The following is a 25221-nucleotide window of genomic DNA, read 5'->3' as shown; positions in this document are numbered from 1 at the left end:
CATTTCTAACAAGTTTATTGAAGCTCAGTTATATGCTTTAGCAGCAATTCAACTGCATCTTAAAAATTCTCAAAAGGTTACGTGACAGGATTTTATTGGGGCAAAAAAAATATTTTATAAGGTTAAGGATGGAGATCCTATGGCGGATACTAGAGAGAATGATGATTCAGTGGATGTTGAAGAAACTCCTGAATTAGATACTGAGATCAATATAGAAGATAGATCTGAACATACGATTGCTTTAGTAAAAACAGTTGATCAAGAATTCTCCTTTTTTGACAAGAAGACTATTCAAAATTCAATTAATAATGATATGGCAAAAGTAAGTATTAAATTAATGCTTAAAGCAGATCGGAGTTTAGTTCGTTATCAAATACCTCAAGAAGAAATTTTACATGCCAAAAATTGTGCTTTAAAATATAAAGCATCAGGGGTTGTGGCTATGGGAGGAGCGATGATTGTGGGAACATCAGTAACAGTGGCTGCTTGCTTTAATATTTATGAGGCAGTAGCTATAATAGGAGGTGGTCCATTTGCACTTATCGGAGGATTGCTTGCTCTTGGTTTAGAAATATGGGCTGGTGTAAACTTATGGAAAAGAGGAAATAAACTCTTAGAAGAGCCAAAAATTTGTGAAAAGCTTAATGAGATTATGGTCAATGTATTAAAAGCTTATGATAAAGGAGAATATCGGAAATTTATTGATGCATTTTCTGAGGAATTTAAAAAAGACGGATGTCTCTTAAAATTAGAAAAACGTGAAGATACTTTTGATACTAAATATATAATAGATACCCTTTTAAATTATGGTTTTAGATCCGATGGTATTGCCTATCTATTAAATTTACTTGGTGAAGTCTTATGTAGTGGAAAAATTAAAATTAAAGGGAAAGTACCAAAAGATTTAAAAGAACTAGCAATGAAAGCTTTTGATGGAGTATTGAATGAAAAACTTGAAAATGAAGCCAGAAGATTGGATGATCGTATTCATGAATTACGAGAGAAAAACCACATAGCTAGTATGCTCAGTAAATTTAGAGATTTTGTCTCATTAGAAGAATATAAAAGTATAGCTCAAGAACATAAAGATGATTCCCAAGAAATGCCTTTTCAATCAAGGTTAGAAGAAATGCGTAATATTACAAAGATTAATCAGGCAATTTTTGATATATTAGATGCTGGTAAAGAAGAAATTGAGCGAGCTATTAAAACTATTAAAGAAGTTCGAGATTCAATTAACAGTTTATTAGCGTAGCTAAATGGCGTTGTGAAGTTTTGGAGGATTTATTATGGGTCATTGGTGGTGTAAAGAATCACCTGAGGAATCATCTAAATTATCTTTAATTACTTATTTAGAACATGAATGTATTAGCCATTTAAGCAAAAAACTTCAATATTGTTCTTCAAATCAAGAAAAATTACATATTTATAATACAATGGCAATCATCTATGAACAATTAGCTGAAAAAGAAGATAAAAGCAATCGACTAAATAGTTTATGTCATTGGAAAGATGCTCAAAGAAACTATGAAATGGCACATGAAGCAGTTCCAGAAAATCTAGACGCTAACCTTGGTATTGCAAATGTTTACTAAAATTTTCAAAATATACCAAGGTTATTCAACTTATTAATACGAGTCCAAGTTTAATTACTTCATCAGAATATTGGTACTTTTGTAGTATTGCTTATTGTAAGAAGGTTGATTATAAAAATGCCAAAGAAAATATTATTGAGGCATTGAGACTAGATAATAAAAACAAGTTAGCTGGCCTGCATAAATCACTTCTAAAAAAATCAAGCAAAGAAAATACAATTGAATGGCATATGAATCTTTATAAAAAAGAATTAAAGAATGTTAAATATGAAATGAATAATTCAAAAAGTTCCCATAATAAAGAGAGTCGTGCTTATAATATTCTCTCGATCGATGGAGGGGTATATGTGGTGTATTACCTGCTTTATGGCTTAGCGAGATAGAATATCATACTCATAAACCCATTTCTTATCTATTTGATATGATAGCTGGAACATCAGCTGGAGGATTTATAGCTGCTGGATTATCAGTACCATCCTGGAAATCATATAATACAAGAAACCATTTATTTTATGATGATTTAAAGTATTCAGTTTTAAACCCAAAGTTTTCAGCTTTAGATTTATTGAATATTTATCAGAGTGAAATAAAAAACTTTTTTACTACTGATAGCTCATGGAGTTTTTCCAAGTCTAAGTATACAGATAAAGGACGTCGTTCGTTGTTTTATAGACATTTTGGCAGGATGTATTTAAATCAAGCACTTACTGAACTCGTTATTCCTGCGGTAAATAATGAAAGCAACTTAGCACAAACGCATTTATTTACACGTCATAATGCTATCAAAAATATAAAAAATTATACTTTTGTTGATGCTTTAATGGCTACGACAGCTGCGCCTACTTTTTTCCCATCTTACAAGATAGAAGGTAGAGGTATTTTCTTAGATGGCGCTTTGCATCTCAATAATCCATCAATGGCAGCTTATGAAAAAGCTAATCAATATAATGTAGAAAAAGAAAAGATTTCCGTGTTTTCCTTAGGTACAAGGAGTTATATATCAGATTCTTTAGTGCTACCACAACAGGAAGGTAATACTGATCGTTTAATAGTTTGTTGGAAAATCGCTATCAACGATGGCAAATCTGGTTTGAAGAACCAATAAGACTGGATGATTATGAAAGTATTCCCAATCTCTTAGAGTTAGGCCATCAGTATATAGAAGAGCTTGATGCTTCAGATGAAAATCCTATAAACAAGTTAGTGGAGTCTTTTGAAATTCTCAGCACTTAAGTTATTTGAAAATAAATTGTACATTTAATATATATTTAGTATAAAGTAATTTTTAAATATTATCGACATATAAGTTATTAGACATAATTATATAAACCAATTTATTTATTATGATGTATAATAATTTTTTCAAATTACATTAAATTTATGTTTACGGCTTAATAAGAAACTTTAATACTGTAGTATTAAATATAATTTTTCAATGAACAAATTTATCTGATCGGTTATTTTTCAATAATAATGGCGCAGCTAATGAACTAATTAATTTGAAATATTGTATTATAGATTAGATTGTTAAACCCAATTCTAAGAAAGTTACGTGATTGGTGAATAAAATTTAATTGAATATGATTTTTTTCCGTTACTCCAAAAGAACTTGATCGTTAAAAAAAAGGTTTAATTTAGTTGTGTTACTGCGATAAAAAAATTAAACTAGTTTAAAAATTTCATTACTTCTACGTCCAGGTCTGGCTGTGAATCGTACCGTAATCTTCCATTGCATATATTTACTGCCAAAATACCGTCATGATTAATGAGCACGATTAGCAGAGTTTTATCAAAAAAAGCTTACAAAATGATAGCGGATCAATAGTGTTTTTTAATAGTGGCAGCAAGTTTCACTTTGAAATTGATAATTCAAAGTTAAAGAAGTTCATATTCCTCATATTTCACATTAAATTTACATATTTATTGTAAAAATTTTATTTTATTGAATTGATATAAAAATATAAAACTTGTTTTTTTAACGTAATAAAATTACTCCTTCGCGGTTTAAAGCTAGCACTTAAGTTCTTGAAATTCTGCGTCTGCGTCACGTTTGTCTCATCTGTGAATTAAATTATTATTAAAGAATTCGTTTTAATAATTAAAATAAATAATAAAAAAATTTTTTTTTTAATAAAAAGTAAAGAGATAATTTATTCGCTAAAACAATAGTAAAGACGAAAATCAACAATAAGCATTTTAATTGCATGTTTTGGGATCTATAATTTTTAACTTGTTGTTTGTTAATTTGTTTAAAGAAATAGAAATTTTCCTTAAAGTATTTATATGAGAAATTTTTCTATAGTAGCTCGGTTATTTCATGATTACATATTTTTAAAAGGAGTCGCACAGTGCGCGGTCCAGCTCGAGTCCTTTCTATCGAATCGCAAGCGCAAGGCCAATGAAATGGAGGAGGAACAGCGTTCGGAAGAGTTCTTGGAATAGTTACTGATGCTGAAAAATTAGTGCTCCTACCGGGTCAGATTCGGTCGGGTTTGGAGAATATATCCGACTCGACCCGGAAAAAATAGAAATGATCCGATTTTAACCCGACCCGAGTATATTTAATTCGAATAACCCAGGTTAAACCCGAATTTTAGTAATTTTCATTGCTATATGCTTAGTAATATATCAAAAATATTTTTTCAAACATAATTTTTTCAATAACGCAAGGTAATTGATATCATATAGGTCATACAACTTTTTATTATTAAAATTAAAGCTAAGCACAAATTTAAAGATATCTTCAATTCCTGTTTATTTATTGCTTTATATTTGAACTATAAAATCAAAATTGTATCACTTGCTTTAACAGAAATTGACTATATTTTATGTCTGCCAGGACTCTAAATACATGCATGCTCTAATTGTATCTGCTTTAAGACTACATCTTTTTGCAGCTATCAAATCGGTTCCACCGGCAAATACTCTTTCTACTGGAAGTCTGGAACGCTGGTTGCTTTATTAATTATCAAAATACACTTATTAGCTAATGTAAAATTAATAATTAAAATATTAATTCATACACATATCTGTAATTGCAAGGTGTCTCTAGCAATTTTCGCTATACTACCTCATTCATCTAACAAAATTATATAAAATTAATCAATATTAACACGTAATCAATATGTGATCAGTGATTTTAATGATTATCCGGGTCTAATACGGGTCAAAACCCGAGTCAAGGAAATGAATAACCCGACCCGACAGGTCGGGTCATGCGGGTCACGGGTTATTAAAATTGTTAGTACTGACCCGATTTAAAATTCACTCGGGTTGAATTATCTGGGTTAGACCCGAATTTTGCGGAGCACTATGAAAAATTCTATTTCATAGAATGTACGATAGATGAACAAGAAAGGCCAAGCTTCAAATTATCGGAACTTGTGGTCGTAGTATATAACGATGAGAATATGGAAAACATGATTAGGAAAGTTCTTGGGCATATTGTATGGCTGTTGGAGGAGACGCAGAAGCCAGATTCAGATTCTCGAAGTGAAGAGAAGGTAATAAAAAAGCATAGGTCAACGAGCAATCTTTCGGAAAAATCAGATACTGTAGTTAAGTCTTAGCGTAGTAAATTCGTCATGTATCACAGGCAAAGTCCCGAGCCTTTGTATTTATTTTACTCCGTACTCATTTCACCTGTATAATGGGATGCGTCCCGAATCATTGTATTTATTTTTTACCTGTATTAATAAAACATGCGTAATAAAGCTGTCGACACTCTACGTTATAAAATTGCAGTGTTACGTAAATGTTTGATTCAAGCAGGTTCAGAGGTGATTGTCCGATCTCCAACGCAGGAGATGAGCACGCATGCCACAATATGTTTACAGTTAACAGTACATAACGGTTAAACCAATGGCCCGACCGGGCAAACTTTATTATTTTATTGTGTATCATACTCTCCTGTGGAGCGCCCAAAGGGGCAGGATCCCGCTTTACAATAGGGTGTATAAAAAAAGTGAGACTCGAAACTTTACTATCACATGATCCGCAGTCAGGCTCACATTATGCACTAACTCTATTATTCTTCTTAACCTGTGTTGCGACATATAAGATGTCATCCCAACTTAATTTTGCGATAGATGATGCTGAAAAGGTTTTTATTTGCCGGATATTAACCACCCGCCCTATTTTATCATCGCTAATACGAAAAAACAGATCATAAACCTTTCGGGCGCCTTCTGTTTTCTTCCGGATTGTATACTTGGTGACTTCTTTTGGGAGCTGGCCTCTGACTTCATCGTTGACCCTCTTCTGAGCCTCGTGTTCCTCCTCGGTTTTCTTATAGTGGTCAAGATGCTTCTCTAAGTTATAATATGCTAAGATTAGTTCGCTTTTCTGCATCGGAGATTTTTTAAATACAAATCAAAAAAGGTTCAGGTTTCCTCTGAACCTTTCAGCGCAGATTCTTTATCAAGCGCTTTCCTTTCCTTGATTTCAGATATTCGAGTAATGTCAGATGAAAGCTCACAGATAAGCTTTTGCAAGGTGTTGGAATCCTCCGGGTGAATATGTTTCTTAGACGGAGGAAACATCCGTAGCTTCGCTAGAGCGCTTCCTATTGCTGGTGTTGGGTTGAACAGGATCCCTCAGAATCACACCTATTTCGTCCATTTCCCCTCTTCTTGGATTGTAGGGAGGTTAATCTGGAGTTGATTACTCATTCTCCTAGACAATGATGTAGTACTAGACTGCTATGATGCTACAGAAAATCTTCGCTCAGAGACCGCGGGTTTGACATTTGCGGTGCAATCGGCGACAGAACATTTGTTCTGGCGTATAAGAAGAAATAATCTTTCGATACATTCCCTATGAAACACATGTCTACAAATGATGGTGTGAGGATGTCTTTATCACATTGCGGGTTGGAAAGAGACATACTGTCCTGCGGTATTACCTGAACTATGAGCGAAGGACCGAAGGACCGAAGGAAAAAAATAACCCGCTCTTTGGACCTCTGTAATTTCTTGCTTTTTATAGAGTTACCTCTGGTAACAGTAAAATATTGGATTTGACTTCTTTTAACTGGCAATTACGCACCATATTTGTCATTCGTTAATCCGTCACCTCCCTGGTAACATAACCCCTTGCAAATTAATAAAGATGACTTCATGATTAGCATATCCCCCAAATCCCATATGCGAAATGTTGATTGCTGGAAAAAATATCCATACCCTATTCTTCCGATACTGTACTACTGCGCATTTTCAGGTTATCGTCTCACATGACCGATATATGCGGTCCGTTTAGAAAGATTTGGCTTGTATTTTAAAAGATCAGCTTAGTCAATTCCTGTCAGAAAAATTCAAGTAGAATATGACATGAAATAGTACCATGATCATTCACCAAAGGCATAGAAAACAACCAGCTTTACTGGATATTGATTATAATTAATTTTATAATTTTATTTTAATATATTCGGATTTGTGTACGTACATGCTTAAAAAAAAGATAAAGCTAGTTTACAGAATTAAAATACATAATAAACTATTATTAGAATTTCGCAGAACTAAATTAAGTTAATTATTAATTCTTTTAATCACCATCTTTAACTACGCTTCTTTTTCTTACTTTTTTGTTGCGGGAGTAAATAAATCTGGAAATTTCATACGAAGAGGTCTCCTAATATATTCGTATACGACTCCATCCTTTACAAACCATCTGAGCCAATCTTCCCCTTTTTTCATGTTTGATAAATTTTTAGGATCCCCACGTGGCCACAACATCATGCTTGCATCATCCCATTTAAAAATTTAAAAATGCGTCTGTAACAGTCTGAAAAAATAATTCCAATTTCGACCTCACCTATAACGATTATATGTTGAATCCATATTTTTTAACACAAGTTATATAGTCAAATAGGTCTTCTGCTTCACTAATATTATAACTGATAGATGATGCAAAACAAGATTGATCAGATACATTTTCAAACGTTTCAGCTAATATTGATGGATGGTTGCTAATTGATGAGACTTCATCTTTGGAATCACGTGTTGACATTTGGAGCATGGAGCTATGATCTTCAGAGGTTGATTGTTCCTGGGAATAATTAGAGTTCACATATACAAAGTGACATTCTCCTGGTTGGAATTCTGTTCTCTGCGCATTGCTTCCCACGGAATCAACTCTGCGCAATTGCCCAAAGGATGAGAACATTGATCCTCTGTTAGTGCATCTTCTATATCCACTGCTGCTAGCTGCAATATCATCATATTCTGTACCCTTGTTTCTACTGATTGTTTTGTTGGCACTTGACAATGCATCGAAGTCCCAAACATGCATCGTACTGTTTGTTCTTTTGTATTTATTGAAAACGTTATATTCACTGCCGAAGGACGTAAATTTGAATCTGTTGGTATTCTCAATAGAAATTCGGTCAGGTGGTATTAAGATCCTAGTAAAATAAGTTTTATTATTAAAATTGTCTGTAAAAAAAAAATTGCATCAAGCATTTAAATTTACTTACTTTAAAACTAATGTGAATAACAGGCCAATTGCCAAAGTTTGACTTAATGAACCATTTGAATTTAGAAATTCTGAGATCTTTAAATAAACTAAGTCTTTGTGTTTTTTCTTCTTCAGTAAATGTTGGTGCAAGAAAGGTATAAAGCATTGAAAGATTTGTGGATTTACCAAATTGACGAGGATGTGTAATCAGATTGGCCTGTTCACCATAAATCATAAACTTCATAATAAAAAGTGATTTATCTACAAATATACCTGATGTAATAAATTTGGTAAAATCTGATACATCTGGAGTATAATTTCCATTAATAACTATATTTGAATTATCTTTTATAGTAGAAAAAGTGTCAGTATTAATCAATCTTTTGAATAATTAATGTCAAAATTACTTATCATAAAATAATGCTTTATTAGTTTCTTTTCATTTATTGTATTTATTATACAAAATGTACATACTGTATATGTTAGTAAATAATAGTCCAGACTCTTTAAATGATATTCTATTTTTTTGTTCATTGTCATTTCTAATGGAGGTTGATTGGAAAAAGGCCAGAGGAAACTTATGGAATCCCAACCCATAATGATCGGGACCAGCTGATAGTTGTCTACCTTTATATTCTTTCTAATGTGTCTGAAAGGAGTAATTACTCCATTTCTACATAAAATATACTTATGAATTTGCTAAGCATGTACAAACTCTCTTTAGTCCTTATCTAAAGAGGGTCACGAAGTCTGAAATTATTTTTTGCTGCCATGGTTCTTCTAGCTTGCCTAACCAGTTGAATAAACTTTAAACTTTAGTTAGCAGATAATGAAAACTACCTGCTTGCTTACTTTGTTTGGTCACCTGTTGCGGTTGTTGCCATATATGTATAAAGAATTACTGTTTTAACGTTCTTGGGTTAGGATCATTGATCTTGTACAACATTATATAAGTCATTATGTGGCGTGCTTTATAAATAATACGTTTTACAATACTTACTTTTTCTCTTTTAAAAGGAGAAGAAGGATCTTTATATACTACATTTGCTGAAAATAAAATAAGACGAAGGAAAATACAGTTAATGATAGAAGAACTTCCCTGTATTCACCAAATCCAAAAAAGTCTGAACAGTCTTTATAAGGATAGATTATGTCCAATATGTGAGAATGAGGAAGAAGACTTTAATCATATATGGTTGTGTGTAGACCGATCATTAGATATGTTAACTTTAGTATCGTCAACTAAAACAGCATTGAAAGAATCTATATTATCTCATATAGATAACAATGAAACACATATAGATAATCAAGAAATTAATGATCTGGATATTTGGGATGTAAATATAGATAATAACAAATTTACATTTATAGACTTAATAAAAGGCTTTATCCCAAAAAATTTGTCACATTTTATAGATCGTTTCAGCAAACAAAAGAAATTAACATCAAAAATTTTATACCAATTTAGAATGAAAATGGGTCATCATATTTTCCATGAATATTGGTTGAAACGTTGTCAAGAAATGGAGAAAAAAGACAAAGATTTAGGAATTAATAAAAATCTAAAGAAAAGGCATTATGGTGTTGATTGTTTATATAGATTAAGACAACAGTCAACAATTAATAAATATGAAGATTTAATAGGAATTAGGAACAATATATATTATGGTAGTGATATATTAGGATACTACGATAGTTGTACTCCTTAAAATAGTATTGTTACAGAATTTATTGTATTTTATTAATTTATTTTATTTGGTGCCTTTCAATTACAGTACTATTTAAGGTGGGTCTGGCCTTTTTTCTGCGAGAAAACTGGATGGATTTGAGGTTGTAGCTAGTGATTTAACTCACGTTTGCTTATCCTGATTGCATGCCCTTTGTCATAGATCTTAGTGTAGCTAATTTCTATTAATTTTGTAGTATTGTAATTTTTATTTTTATTTGTATTTTATATCTTATTTAATAAAGTTAACGTTGTGTACATCTTAAAAAAAAAAAAAAAAAAAATACATTTTACAATACTGCCAATTTGCGGATATTATGGTATAGCTATAGCATGACGTAAAAAATGTAAATTTACATAATTATAAGTAGTTAATGACAAATTCTTTAATTTTTTGTATCCTTTCCAGAATAACAATTTTCAAATTTTGGTCATACTATACCTCAATAAAGAATATTCCATTATCTTGACAAATGCATATTTTTTGCTGATCACGATTAACAATCACTGGTAAAAAAATGATTTATCCTACACATATTTTACACATATCGGGTATTTAAAATGTAGAAAATCATACACAAATAATACACATATCATACACATATCGGGTACTAATATATATATCATACATATATCAGGTACCTGATAGGTATACTATATATATAAGTACCCGATATGTGTATGATATGTGTATTATTTGTGTATGATTTTCTACATTTTAAGTACCCGATATGTGTAAGATATATGTAGGATATATGTAGGATAGACCATTTTTTTACCAGTGAATGTCTTCGAGTTTTTAACATCTTTATACCAGCTGGTACTATGAAGCTGATCTTTTTGCACCTCCAGTGCGATTTGATATTTATGGAAGAAGACATCAAGCTCTAATCCGTTCAAGAAAGGAGGGCGATATTTGATCATAGGTTCCTCATTAAGAATTTCCTTAACTATCTGGATGCATCTGGAATTTGTGATTTTTCTTATTTTCTCTTTCTGCCTGATGCTGCTCTAGTTTTAAAATTCTAGAGCTTGGCGAAGCTCTGTCTCAATGCTTCAAGCCTAGCTTTCTTGTCAGTTTTCTTAGTCTCAAGCTCAGTGATCAATACTTCAAGCTCAGATGACATGATAAATAATATTTTTACATATGAATTGAAAGAATTATTCAATATTACGTGACAAATGTAAAACCACTTTATTAATACATGCGAAAAATAAATACTAAGTTTGGGACGTAGCCCATGATACATTACAGACTATAATGCCACCCCTATTTTTTTGAACGATATTCATTTATCTTTGCTCTCTTTCTTTCTAAGTTATCCTCCACACATGCCCTATCTTCCAACAAGCTAATGATTATGCCTAAAACCTTCTTAAACCCTTACGCAATGTTTGATATTTTTCAGAGTTCTCAATTAGAGTCTCTTCGGTAAATTCAATACTAAAGGGGCCTAAAATTTCACCTGGAGAATAAAGGAGAAAATGCCAATCCCTGGTGGATGTCACAACCCCGTATAGAAAGTCAAAATATAGTCCTCATCACGCTGAAACAAACTTTCAAGTTGCTTGATGTTCTAAGCAAAGCCCTTGGTTAATTTTTGCTGGACCTTATCCTTTGTGATGCAAATAAGCTCATCAGATTTCTATAAGTTTATATTTTGTAGTAAGTTAACATAGGATCTAGTGGGTGTGTTTACCTAGGTAAACCGCTGTGCCATGCTGGAGGAATGGTAAAAAATACAAGTCTCACCTTGATTGCATAGTCAACCCGTCCACTACTTTCACTCCAATATTTCGTGCTCAGGCCTTTTGTATTTTGTTTATTTTTATTTTTTATTTAATTTAATAAAGTAGAATTCATACTAAATTTCTTTTTCATGACATCAACCAAATTAGAAACTGTGAAGTCATAATTCGTAAAGTTCCTTGATTCTGTATGGATTGTGATTTAAGAACTAACTGACATATTATCTATTATCTTGACGAAATTACCATATATCGCGGGCCACAGTACCAGGTATCTTGCAAATTTCGGAGGTTTGGCCCCCTATTACACGAATTTTTACTTAATAGAGGTGTTTAAACTTATAAAATAATTAGGGTATTGTTACACGTCACGCCTAGGATATTTGTTGGATTATTTAAATAATCAAATCAACAAGAATTTGACTTCTTTTTTGAGGGGCACTATACATAGAGGGTACTATGGCCCGTGATATACGGTAATTGTCCATTTGAGATTCTTGTCTTGGCAAATTATCTTGTTCTGCCAGATCTTTTCTATTCAAAGATTCATTCGTTATTTCAGTTATTTTTGTCCTATTTGCGCTAAACCTTACAATTTCATCTTCGACCATAATTCAGGCGTCATACCACATGTAAATTATTTACGATTTGACACTGAACTGGATAAATTAAGAACATCATAAATATGAAAGACATTTGCTCTTGTTGATCACTCGACCGAAAATTTTAAAGAAAAATAGTTGCAAATCTGTAATACCTAATCAATTATTCTAAAAATTAGAACTTGAATCAGAAAAAGCAGGATTGAAACTTGAACCTAAATTACTAAGCATAAAATAAAATGAAGGGAAGAGAAAGAAGAAAAAATGTGATTAATTTCATATATTGCAAAATTCTTTAATAATTAATTAAATTGGGCGTTATTACTTGGCGACGGCGACCCTATCACGTGATTTAACAAAATTTTTGATTGGCTAATTTTATGAAAAAGCTTATTATTTTATCTTTAAAAAAAAAACTTAAAACTTAGCCAAAACGAACAATTTATATGAAAATAAAACATGAATTTTTATTTAAATTTTTTATATGACTAAGGCCATACAAGTTTAATCTTATGGTTTTCACAATATAAAAATTTCGTCAATAACCCGGCAACCCAGCCTTTAATTTTTTTTCAAAAATTTTATGTGAAATTTTTTTTAACAAAACTGACCCAGCCGGGAAACCATTTTTACTAATTTTATTTGATTTTATGATTGAACTTCTTAAATAAAAAAAGAGTAAAATAAATGAAATAAGGAAAGAAAAGAGAAAAAAAGAAACAAAGGGGAAGAAATAAAGGAAGAGGAAAAGAAAAAAAAACATAGGTAAAAGAAAACAAAAGGATAATAAAAAGCGAAAATGAAATATAAAGTAAACAAAAATAGAACAGGAATGAAGTACAAAATAGGATAGTAAATCACAAAATGGAATAGAAAGTGAAAAACAAAATGGAGAAACAAAATGGAACGAACGAAATGGAACACGAAGTAAAGAACAAAATGAAACGTGAAGTAAAGAACGAAATGGAGCATGAAATTAAGAACGAAATGGAACGTAAAGTAAAGGACGAGGAGTAAAGAACATGAAGTAAAGTACAAAATGGAACATGAAGAACGAAATGTAATAGGAAATAAAAGAGGGAAGAAAGGAAATAAAATGAAATAAAATGAATGGAATAAAGAAACGAAATAAGATAAAGAATAAAAAAAGAAATAAGGTTAGTGTGGTGGAACAAGGAGTAAAAAATAAAAATCAAAACCAAACCCTAAAAACATACCTTTATTGTAGCAAAAAAACGAAACTCATTTCTCAGTTCTCAAAATCAAGAAAATAATGAAACATTAGTAAATGTTTCATTAAAAAATCAACAAAACCACTTTTTCGAATATTACCTTCCCAACCCCAGCATCCAACTACCTGAAATCTAAAAAAAAATATATTATCAAAACGCTTGTTAAAGAAATCCAAAAAAAAAATTCGAATATTACCTTCCAAGCCCAGTGTTAAACTACCTGAACCCTAGAAAAAAAGAATAAGTGAAACATTAGTAATTACTTCATTAAAGAAATCAACAAACAAAAATTTTTTTTAATATTACCTGTGTTCAACTACCCGAAATCTAAAAAAAAAAGAAATTAGCAAAGCGTTAGTAAACATTTTGTTAAAGAAACAAAAGAAAAGAAAAGAAAAGAAGAAAACAATAAACATACTTGGTTTCCGGTAGTAAGAAGTGAGAACAAGAAAGACGTTATCTGTTATTTTTTTAAAAAACAAAGGACACGACGACACGACGACACGTTAAAAAAGATTATCTATAAGCAAATAATCATATGAAGTAGCCAATAAAAATTTGTTTATTCACGTGATAAAGGTCGCCAACTACATTTTGCCAATTAAATTTATCTTTGAAGAATAATTTTTAGAATAAAAAGAAGTCTGACTTATGTAATAAACAACGTAAATTGATTACTGCGCATCCAAGTACTATATACAGTATATACTTTGCATATTAAAAGTGACAAATAATAAATTCGAAAGAATCTATACTTAGTAAAGATCTCCATTACGTGCACTAAGCCTAACTATATTAATCATTCGACTCTAAAGATTAGTCATATGGTTGTATAATTTATATCAGATGGTATCTTTGTTTCCATTTCTTTTTTTTGTTTTACTTTTTTGTTACTCCTTGTGCATAAAGACTTTAACCAATTAAAATAAATTTCTATTTAATAACTTCAATATGAAAATCATGTACAAATCCAATCTAGTTATTGCGAACTTGTATAAATAAATAATGACTTATCACAATATTTGGCTAAATTTTCTTTTCCTTTTAAAATTTTAAAGATAAATATTGTTTAATGTTTATTATTTAATCGTGCCCTTCTTTTATTAATTTTATAATAATAAGAAATTTCTTATAAAAATCAGCACTTTATTTCTGCACTGATCAGCGGTTGCATGACATCGGAAAAACTCAATTTCAATTAAACTTGTGTTACTTATATCAAGTTTAAATTTTCACCTTTCCCACATTTCACCTCTTTACATTTCCTTTTAAGATACTTATAGGGAACAAACACTATTACTATACGATTGCAATTTTCGCAACATGGAGGAAAAACATCGCATTTTTCGACTTCCATTCGAGTTTAATATTACAGACAAACTTGGTCCGTGGGATGTCCTGCTCAGCGAAGATGCAGTAAAAGATATGTGGCAGTTGGAATCAATTGAAACAATTGAATTAATAATGAAAACACTAGTGCTCCGCAAAATTCGGGTCTAACCCGGATAATTCAACCCGAGTGAATTTTAAATCGGGTCGGTATTAACAATTTTAATAACCTGTGACCCGCATGATCTGACCTGTCGGGTTGGGTCATTCATTTCCTTGACTTGGGTTTTGACCCGAAATAGACCCGGATGATCATTAAAATCACTGATCACATATTGATTATGTGATTACGTTTATATATTATCATTGATTACGTTTATATATCATCATTGATTACGTTTATGTATCATCATTGATTACGATTATCCAAATCTTTTTTTCTCAGCTAGCCACCTTAAGAATATTTGATTACCATGTCTATTGATCTAACTGAACCAACAACTCCACCATCTAGTCGTCTTGAAAAAAGAAAAGCTCTACATAGTGATCTTTTTACTAAAAAGCTCTTTGTACAAAGAGATCTTCCTCCAGAACATAAGGATGCAAAAACTCATCGTGAAGTCCAGTGTCTTAACTGTTCGTAAGTAAATTATTTTAAAGAAACTATAATAAAAGTATTGATTATATACTTCTTTTTAAAATTTTAGAAAGCCTAAATTCTGGTATCGCAAAATTGGTGACTCCAGCACATCTAATCTTTGGCGTCATGTAGAAATTTATCATCCAGAAAAAGACCTAAGGCCTAAAAAAAAAGCAAAAAATGCAGTAGCAGATAATCAAAGTACATTAGATGAATTTATGAATCAGAAGGAAATTCCATCTAGAGTAAGTGTAGTCATTCTATAAAATATGAAAGAAAAAAATCTTTATATATATATTTATTTTTTACAATTTATTTAATTTTTATTTTAAGTTTACACAAACAGATTTTCGTAAGTTTCTCACTGGATGGATAATTGCTGATGACCAGCCATTTACAACAACTGAGAATATTCATTTTCGAAATATGGTAAAGGTGTTAAATTCAGATGCATTAGTTCCTAAAGCAGATACAATTAAAAAAGATGTAATGGAAAGCTTTGAAGAAGAATGAAAAAAAAGGAAAATTTTATTTCAGGTAAATGTTTAAATATATGTATAACATAATCCTAAATTACAAATTCTCCTTAAAACTAACATATTATAATAATAGAATATTCCAGGCAGAATTTCATTCGCTCTAGATGCATGGACATCAATAAATGGTTATGGATTTTTAGCTATTACAGTACATTGGATTACAAAAGATTAGAAACTTTGTGATAGTTTGCTTGATTTTATAAAACTTTCTGGTTCTCATTCTGGTGAAAACCTCCGTAATGCTTTTGTGGAAAGTTGTAATGATTTTGGAATTTTAGAAAAGGTAATTTTTCTTTATATATTTTGTCCTTAAAATATATACTAATAAAATTATCTATTTTAAAGATCTTTGCAATTACAAGCGATAATGCTTCAAATAATGATACTTTTATGAGATATTTAGAAGATGTTTGTCAAAATAAAAGTATTAATTTTAATGCTGTTGATAATCATTGTCGCTGTATTGCTCATATTATGAATTTAGCTGTACAAGATATTCTAAAGCAAATTAAAGCAGGAGAAGCTGAGTCTGAAGATACAATATTGAATAATATGGATATAACTGTAACTACTGGTGATATAATCCCAAAGGTAATTATTTGTAATATATTGTTAAAACTTTATTGACATTATTATATTAATTATTACTATCATGTTATAATTAGCTTCGAAAACTTATAGTTAAAATACGATCATCACCACAGCGTCGGGAACGATTTGCACGCCAGGTTGAAGCTGCTGGACTTAAAGAAATTCAACTTATTTTAGATGTGAAAACGAGGTGGAATTCAACACATGACATGCTTGAACGTGCATTAAAGATGCGTGAGGTTAGAATATATATTATTATAATATAATATTAATATTTTAATTTGATTATATTTTAATATTTTCACTATAGGCATTGGATGCAACTGCAAGTTCAGATAAAGAACTTCGAATTTTTGAGCTTTCTGATGATGAATGGGATCGAATTGAAAGGATTGTATCTGTTTTAATGGTGAGCAAATTATTATAAGTTTTAGTAAAAAGATTTGATTAATTAAAATTTTATTTATTAGTATATTATTAAATTATATATAGATATTTGTACAAGCTACCAATGTAGTGTCCTTTGCAAAGTATCCAATGCTTTCCTCAGCTATACCAGTATACAATTATCTAATTGATGAGCTTGAAGAATATTGTGATAATTGTGATAGTTCTAATGATATAGTAACTGCTGTTAAAGCAGGTATAAAGAAATTAGAAACATATTATGCAAAAACAGACGAAACAACTATGTATACAGTTGCTACTAGTAAGTTAAATATCAAAATTATATTTATTTTTCTTCAATTTAATTAACACTAAACTTTAATATCAAAATAATTCAATTATATAGTACTTGATCCACGATTAAAACTAGGTTACTATGAAGATCACAAGTGGAAACAAACTTTTATTCGTTTTGCAAAGGAAACAGTTATCAATATCTATAATGATAAATATGGACCTGCTGATGAAAATTTAAATAATGATTCTGATGACAATAATAAAAATAATGGATTTTTTAGTCATATATTTGGAAAACAAAAAAAAGTTAAACAAAATGAAGTGGATTTATATCTAAAAGCTCCTCGAGCTGAGCCACGCCAAGATATCTTACTTTGGTGGAAGGTACTGTATATGCCTAGTTATTATCAAATTATATAATTTAAATTTATTAACAGTTCAATTAATATATATAATTTTATTAGACAAATGAGGTAGTATATCCCTACTTAGCAAAAATGGCTAGGGACTACCTTGCAATTACGGGTATGCATGAATTATTATTATTATTTATTTTATTAATTATTAACATTACATTAACTAACAAGTTGATTTGATGATTAATAAAGCAACCAGTGTCCCAGTAGAAAGAGTGTTTTCTGGTGGAACCGATTTAATAGCTGCAAAAAGATGTAGTCTTAAAGCAGATACAATTAGAGCATGCATGTGTTTGAAGTCTTGGCAGACATAAAATTTCTGTTAAAACAAGTGATACAATTTCGATTTTATAGATCAAATATAAAGCAATAAATAAACAGGAATTGAATGATATATGGTATCTTTAAATTCGTTTAGTTTTTTTTTTTTAACGAAGTCAACTTTTAAATTCGTTTAGTTTTAAGAATAAAAAGTTGTGTGACCTATATGACGATCATTTATCATTGTCTTATAGATCAATTACCTTGTGTTATATATTTGAAAAAAAAAATTTTTTGATATATTACTAAGCATACAGTACATTATCCAATTAAAAATTACTAAAATTTCGGGTCTAACCCGGGTTATTCAAATTAAATATACCCGGGTCGGGTTAAAATTGGATCATTTCCATTTTTGCCAGATCGAGTCGGATATATTCTCCAAACCCGACCGAATCCGACCCGATAGGAGCACTAGAAAACACTTAAACATATATCATCTGGCGTATGGGACAAGTACAAACTTCGTCAAAAGATACCCTCTCATGACATTCCTGTCTATGAGGTAGTGCTTTCGGGACCTGACAGTGAAAATTTGAGAATTCTCTGGGATGTTGATTATGAGTTCTCTATTCGCCGCTATTCATACACGCAACTTGTTAAGGTTTGGACCGTTTCTTCTAAACCAGAACAGATTCAAAGGGTATTAGATAACCTTGTAACAATTCATGATGCCTACACCGATGAACACAATAGTAAGTGCGAAATCCTAGATAATGAAAACAATATTGTTTTGCCAAAAATATTTGGTGGGGACAGAGAAAATGTTATTTTATTAAAGAAAGTTGAAGATGCGGAAAATACAATAAATGCCAATGAAGATAATGAAGATTTTGGTATAGATGATGATAAAATGCTAGAGGTTCATAAGATGCTTGTCACAAATAAATTCTTTCCTTTCTCAAAGGTATAATATGTCATTATTATGTAAATATTTAGATTAAAAGCAAATTTTCACAACTAAAATAAATTTCTTTTTTTTTTATTGCAGAATTTATCTGGTCACTCGCCCTAGAGGCCTAGACGGCTCTGACTTCACTTTTCAGGTATCTAAGATTGAACATGAAATAATTACCAATCTTACGTCAGCGATTGTAATTGGTCGATCAGGTAAGTAATCTAGTAATCTAGTTCATCGATTTTAACTAAGAATGAATGACTAATGTCTGTTGATTTCTATTTTATTTTGTATAACCCATATTTAGGGACTGGTAAGATGACATGTATCGTATTTAGACAGCTTGCTTCATACTTAGCAAATCAACTTTACAAGGTACCATCCTCAAATGATGATAATGAGAATTTTTGTAGAAGGCAGATATTTATTACTGTGAGCTACAATCTATTCTGGAGAGTAAAAGAACATTTCAATCAACTAAAAAATTCTGCAATGTTAACTGGAGTTAAGATGTCAAGGAATGAACTTGGTGAGAAAATAAAGGAGAAAGTAAGGAAAAGGAAAGAAATCGATGAAAATAATGAGGCAATTGATAATAACATGCGTGAAGAAGATGATGAGAAGGAGGAGTTAAAAAAAATTCCAAATTTGTTTTGCATGCTCAAGGACCATCATTTCCCATTATTCATTACCTATGAAAAGTTTTCTGAAATGCTTTTAGGAACCTATGGCATTGATGCTCGAAAGCTGACCATACAACAAGAGAATAATGCAGATGATGATGAACATGATAACGAAGAGGAGGAATCAAACCATTTATGGGCTCACTTTGTTAATTATAATCTTTTTAAAGAAAAGTACTGGCCTCATTTCAGCGATGATTACAGAACAAAACTAAAGTGCGAGTTGGTCTACTCTGAGTTTTCTATTATCAAGGTATAGTGCAGTGACTGTTATAGTACGCTTTTGCTTTTAATAATTATTATTTCTGAAAATTTTTGAAGGGCACGAACTCTGAAGTGGATTTCCTATCGAGGGAAGAATACAGGAATGTTAGCATCAAAAAATATCCAGTGTTCTGCTACAATCGTGATGAGATATATGATCTATTTGAACGGTATGAAAAGATGAAAAGATGGAATGGTGATTATGATTCAGCAGACCGGTAAGGTTGAATAATATTTGAATTTTGAGTGAATTTTGTAAATTTGATTTTTCTTTCTTTATTATAGAACTCTAGCTATTTCGCATGCAGCTGAAACAAGAATGCTCAGCGGCCTACACATTCATGAAGTGTATATTGATGAATGCCAGGATAATCAAATCATTGACTTCGCACTTATTTTAAAGCTTTTTAACCATGCTGACAGCATTTTTATGGCTGGGGACATAGCACAATGTATTGCCCGAGGATCCTCCTTCCGATTTCAGGGTATGTATTATCCTTCTATCTATTGTTTCTTTATTTACATTCCTAACTTTAATAACAAAATATAGATTTACGCGCACTAATGCATCAATGGGAACTTGATCGGAACCCTATGAATCACAATCAACAAAATACTATAAAAAAATTCGAGCTAAATGTTAATTATCGTTCTCACAAGGGAATCCTTAATCTTGCCGCGTCAGTGATTGAACTCCTTAGCGATCTTTTTCCCGATTCTATTGACAAACTATTACCAGAACGGGGCGTGGTCGACGGTCCACAACCTTTCATTTTCAAAGGATTTAGAGCTGATACCTTCTTTTCTGATGTCTTTTCTGGAAGTGAACAAGTGTCTAATTTGATCGAATTCAGTGCCAGTCAGGTCATTATTGTACGTGATGATGCATCCAAACGACGTTTGAAAGAACTAAACAATAATAGTATTGAAAATATTGGATTGGTATTGACAGTTTTTGAGGCTAAAGGCATGGAATTTAATGATGTGTTATTGTATAATTTCTTTACTGATTCACCCGCACTTTTAAAGGCAAGATATTTTATTTTATTTGGATCAGATTTTACTGAATTTACATTAATTTACATACATATCATTAGTGGCGGGTAATTCTTTCCACTTTGGAAGGATATTCTAAGGGGATTCAGTCATTTTCCCATGAGGAGCATTATATCCTTTCCTCAGAACTTAAACATTTATATGTTGCTGTGACTAGAGCTCGAGAACATCTTTGGATTTTTGATGAAAATGTTGAGTTAAGTGAGCCAATTCAGACTTACTGGAAATCAAAAGGGCTGGTTAAAGTGATAGAGAGCGTGAAAGAAATCGATTTTTCTTCCAACTTTACTAAAAAAAGCAGTCCATCTGAATGGAATAAGGAAGGAAAAAAATATTTTGAACAACGAAAATACGAACAGGTAAAATCACTTTCAAAACATTTGATGACGTTCAATGAATTGGGCTAATTAATAATCACTTTTTAGGCAATTATCTGCTTTAAAAAGAGCGGAAATGAAGTTGGTTGTAAATTAGCTCAATCATATCATCTTCGGAATGTTGCTAGGACTTCCTTTGTAAATGGTTCTGATGACAAAATAGTAAAACAAAAGTTTACAGCTGCCGCTGAGGCATTTGATGAATGTTCTCGGCCTATTAAAGCAGCTTTATGCTATGAGGTAAGACTTTGATTCTGACTCTATTAATAAGCATTAAAATTATCTTAAATATATCTATTTTATAAATAATTAGGATATTCACATGTATAAAGAAGCGGGTCATCGTTATGTCAAAGGGAAAATGTATGAGCCTGCTGTGCAGTGTTACATAAAAGCTAAAATGTGGGATGATGCAGGAAAATTATATGAAGAGTTAGAGCGATATACTGATGCCGTTAATGTTTATAAAAAAGGTGGTAGTTATAGAAAAATAATTAATTTGATAAAAAGATAAGCAAGCCTATTTCATGACAATCTATGTTTACTCTGTAAATGCTATACAATAATTAACGTTAAAATATCATAAAGTCATAGACAGAAAATTGACGAGAAAATTTCCCGTCGCGTTATTCGTTTGATCAACATCTTTTATCGTCGAGAGAACAATAAAGAGATGAGTGAAAAGGCACTTTTGCTTTTTACAAAAAAAAAGGAAAAAATTGAGTTCCTGAAGGAGCATGCATTTGAAGAGCTTCTAGAGTTTTATGTTAAGAATAAACAATTTCGTGATGCCGCCAAACATCTACAATTACGTGGTAGATTTGAAGAAGCTGCTTATATGTTCATTCGTTCAATTAATGATGAGAATGTTATTGAGTCTTTAAAATGCTTTTTGCACTTATGTAGAATCACTTTACTAAAAAATGCATTTGATCAAAGTACAAAGGAGTTGGACAACCTTCCAAATTTCATAGCTGAAATAAAATCAAAATCATCAAAATCACTAAAAAAAACTGTCCAGTGGATGAACCTGATAGAAGAATTTGAATTATATCTCGCTTACTTAAACAAGAATTTCAGTAAAGTTCATGAATGTATACAATTTTTCAGAGCTCGCAAAGAATTTGTTGCTGAATTTTATGCAGTGTATGTGTGGCTACAAATTCGTCCGCAATCACATATTCAAGCTGAATATTGGCATAACCGATTGCAATATCTGTTAAGGTTGTGTGAAATCTCCTTTTCATATATAAATATTATGACCCAACCTCAAAAAGTTATAAACATCAGTAGTACACATATGAACTTTGAAGAAATTTTTTCTGTAATCAAAGTAGATGATCGTCAGCAGAAACGTAAAATTCATCTCAAGAATCCACTTGTCTATCTTATTAATATTGGAGATGCATCAGAAAACATGGACAATTGGCAAGTTTGTAATGTGTTTGATGTGCACAAGGCAATTTTGCAGTTCCTTGTCGAATATATCTTCAAGTGTATATTAAAGGCTGGTCAGGATGGTAGAGATATTCCAGATATAGGTATTCATATCTGTTATAAATATACATCCTGTCAAAAATCAAATTGCAGATATCATCATGTGGTTCCAACACCATCAGTTTTGCATAAACGTCTAAAACTTGCATGTTTGCAGTACACCGTTATGCGACAGTTAGATATATTTTACCATCGTAGACTCCTTAAAGAAGAACAAAGTGAACAAGTTCTTGGTGCACAAAGATGGTGGGCTGAAAGACTAGTTAAAATTCATATACGTTATCAATCACCGCAGACGAGCTGTCCGGAAGTTACTAACATGGTGCTTAATGAACTTCCTAAACAAACGCGTAACGGATTTATTAATTTGGCTTACAAAATATGGTTGTTTGATATCTTTGAGAATCCCAATAACTTTGAAGTCATGTTAAAGTGTGTGTTTATTTTTCAACAACTATATTACAAATGGGGTATTAATAAGTTCAATTGGGAGATGAAAAAGATTAAAAACCTTGCACATCCTGATGAATTATCGGTCAGGTTTGAGTATTATAATGGAAATAACCAAAATGCGATTCCAGTAGGAAATAGACTTTCACAGTTCTTTTCTTGTCTCTATTCTGATCAGGTGATCCCTGCAATCACAAACGCAAGGGAATTTATTAATTATGCCATAAACAAGGCCGATAAAGTTAATATGATTACATATGATGATTTTGGTAATATTACAACTGGTGCTTTTAGTGACCTTGTTTCTCTCATGGAGTTCACAACAGCTTTGGTTTTTGCAAATGGCTCCAAACATTACAATTTTTACATTCCTAGATCTTACCTGATTAATTATTTTGATACATTTACCGTGAAGCCACTCATACCAGATCATAGATATGCTTCATATAGAAAAAAATATCCGTCTGAACTTGAGAAATCCTTCAATCAAATACAGCAGCTAATTAATCAACTACTTTATAAGGAAAATGTTTATTTAACAATTATCCTTTGCTTAATACGGCTTTTAGTCCTCATTGGCTTGAATGAATCTACCATTATGCCAAAAATTACAAAATTTTTTAAGTGTCTGAGTAAAGACGTTTATTCTATAAAACTCATAAAGTACTTGGAAATCAATGCAACAGCAGACCTTAAGATATTTTTGCACAATGACCTCAAAGAGACTGGTTGTGATTCTTTAGTTTTCGTCCAATATCAACAAGGAGCCACGCCAAAAATTTATAATTCAGAAAAGATTGTAAAACTAACATATAATTCTATTAAAGGATTTCGTTCAGCACTTCGACAGATCAAATCTCCAATAGCTATTGAGAAAAGAGTCACTGCTACTACAATATCAGAAAAACAAGTTCCACTACAAAGAGCTGAGCAAAACACTAGTCTAATGTCCGTTAATAATGATGACAATGAAGACGAAAATAGTAATCAATTTTCTGTAGAAATTCAAGAATGGCTCAGAAAGATCTATAATTCCGCTGAAGCTAAAGAAGCAGCTAAAAAAATCCAAACTTGGTTCTGCCAAGTATATAATCAAAAGAAATCTCATCAAATTGGTCGCAACTCGACTTTGGATAAGATTTACTATGATATAAAGGATTTTTGCCAGAATGCATCTTATTGGGAGATTGCTATAAAGCAGAAAGGAAAAAAAATAGTATGCAAGTATAATATGCTCTTGAAAGGTTCGATGGTAGATATAATTCTAGAACTGACTAAGTTGCAGAACAAATTGGATAAAATTGATAATAAGTTGCAAAAAATGATCAGAAATCGCTTGACAGATGAGGAAGAGCTTGAAATTTGTTTGGACCTGAAGGAAGAACTAAAGTTTGTATTTACTTTACAGTGATTTATATAGGCCAGTGCTATACACTATTATTTTTTTTTATTATACTAATCTAAATTCAATGAATTTTTTTTAGATGCATCTACAATGAAAATATCAAATTGGCATTAGAATCATTATCGATAACTGAGAATTCAGTTAAACATAAGGAAGCAGATATTGAATGGTTGGAAAGCAAGTTACATGAGGCAAATAGTATTATTGATGGTGTTAAGGAGTGGATTGTAAAATCTGAATTAGATTATTAAATATTTTGAGTCATAGCCATCACTTTGTAATACAAATATTAAATAAGTAATAGTAAAAATAAAGCAAAATTAACTTTCTTTTATTATTAATATACTTATTTACCACATTTATTAGTAATATTAAAATGCTCTGACAATATTACATCATACTGATCATAGTGACAGTAGGCCAGTTCATAATTGTTCTTTTTTGGTCGGGTTACACTAATCTCATGATCAAAGTTCAATTTTAAGTTGGTTTGATTGATAAACATTAGGTCAGTATTTTTGTCTACTCGCAAAATTTATGACCAAATATCCCGTTCAATCAATTATGAACTGGTAAATGATGATTGATTTTCAGATTTACTAATACAACTACATACACTTGCATAACTTATATTTAATTTTACAGTATATTGCAAATTATATGATTTGACTGTGATTCACGATCTTTATAAATATTATCATACTTTATATGAGA

The 25221-nt window shown here is 31.1% G+C and overlaps 7 protein-coding genes across 7 annotated transcripts; 4 read left to right on the top strand and 3 right to left on the bottom strand.

Annotated features, from left to right (window-relative positions):
- Positions 1-139: 139 nt before the first annotated feature.
- OCT59_028990 (uncharacterized protein) lies at positions 140-1255 on the top strand (the record flags this gene model as incomplete). The annotated part of the gene is made up of 1 exon (XM_066147706.1): positions 140-1255. The coding sequence occupies one exon, from the start codon at positions 140-142 to the stop codon at positions 1253-1255; it is 1116 nt and encodes a 371-aa protein (XP_065994388.1).
- A 34-nt stretch (positions 1256-1289) lies between these two features.
- Positions 1290-1978, top strand: OCT59_028989 (uncharacterized protein; the record flags this gene model as incomplete). Its single annotated transcript, XM_066147705.1, has 2 exons — positions 1290-1575; positions 1662-1978. 2 exons carry the CDS (start codon positions 1290-1292, stop codon positions 1976-1978), a joined length of 603 nt encoding a protein of 200 aa, XP_065994387.1.
- Positions 1979-2016: 38 nt separating this feature from the next.
- OCT59_028988 (uncharacterized protein) lies at positions 2017-2700 on the top strand (the record flags this gene model as incomplete). Its single annotated transcript, XM_066147704.1, has 1 exon — positions 2017-2700. One exon carries the CDS (start codon positions 2017-2019, stop codon positions 2698-2700), a length of 684 nt encoding a protein of 227 aa, XP_065994386.1.
- A 2906-nt stretch (positions 2701-5606) lies between these two features.
- OCT59_028987 (uncharacterized protein) lies at positions 5607-5945 on the bottom strand (the record flags this gene model as incomplete). Its single annotated transcript, XM_025311771.2, has 1 exon — positions 5607-5945. The coding sequence occupies one exon, from the start codon at positions 5943-5945 to the stop codon at positions 5607-5609; it is 339 nt and encodes a 112-aa protein (XP_025168514.2).
- A 1470-nt stretch (positions 5946-7415) lies between these two features.
- Positions 7416-8292, bottom strand: OCT59_028986 (uncharacterized protein; the record flags this gene model as incomplete). Its single annotated transcript, XM_066147703.1, has 2 exons — positions 7416-7995; positions 8120-8292. 2 exons carry the CDS (start codon positions 8290-8292, stop codon positions 7416-7418), a joined length of 753 nt encoding a protein of 250 aa, XP_065994385.1.
- A 976-nt stretch (positions 8293-9268) lies between these two features.
- OCT59_028985 (uncharacterized protein) lies at positions 9269-9757 on the top strand (the record flags this gene model as incomplete). Its single annotated transcript, XM_066147702.1, has 1 exon — positions 9269-9757. One exon carries the CDS (start codon positions 9269-9271, stop codon positions 9755-9757), a length of 489 nt encoding a protein of 162 aa, XP_065994384.1.
- A 2161-nt stretch (positions 9758-11918) lies between these two features.
- OCT59_028984 (uncharacterized protein) lies at positions 11919-12134 on the bottom strand (the record flags this gene model as incomplete). Its single annotated transcript, XM_066147701.1, has 1 exon — positions 11919-12134. The coding sequence occupies one exon, from the start codon at positions 12132-12134 to the stop codon at positions 11919-11921; it is 216 nt and encodes a 71-aa protein (XP_065994383.1).
- Positions 12135-25221: the final 13087 nt, after the last annotated feature.

Source organism: Rhizophagus irregularis, chromosome 8 (genome assembly GCF_026210795.1).
Source record: "Rhizophagus irregularis chromosome 8, complete sequence".
In the NCBI taxonomy this organism is placed as follows: domain Eukaryota; kingdom Fungi; phylum Glomeromycota; class Glomeromycetes; order Glomerales; family Glomeraceae; genus Rhizophagus; species Rhizophagus irregularis.
Note: the sequence above shows the minus strand (reverse complement) of the source record. Positions and strands in the feature narration are given on the sequence as shown.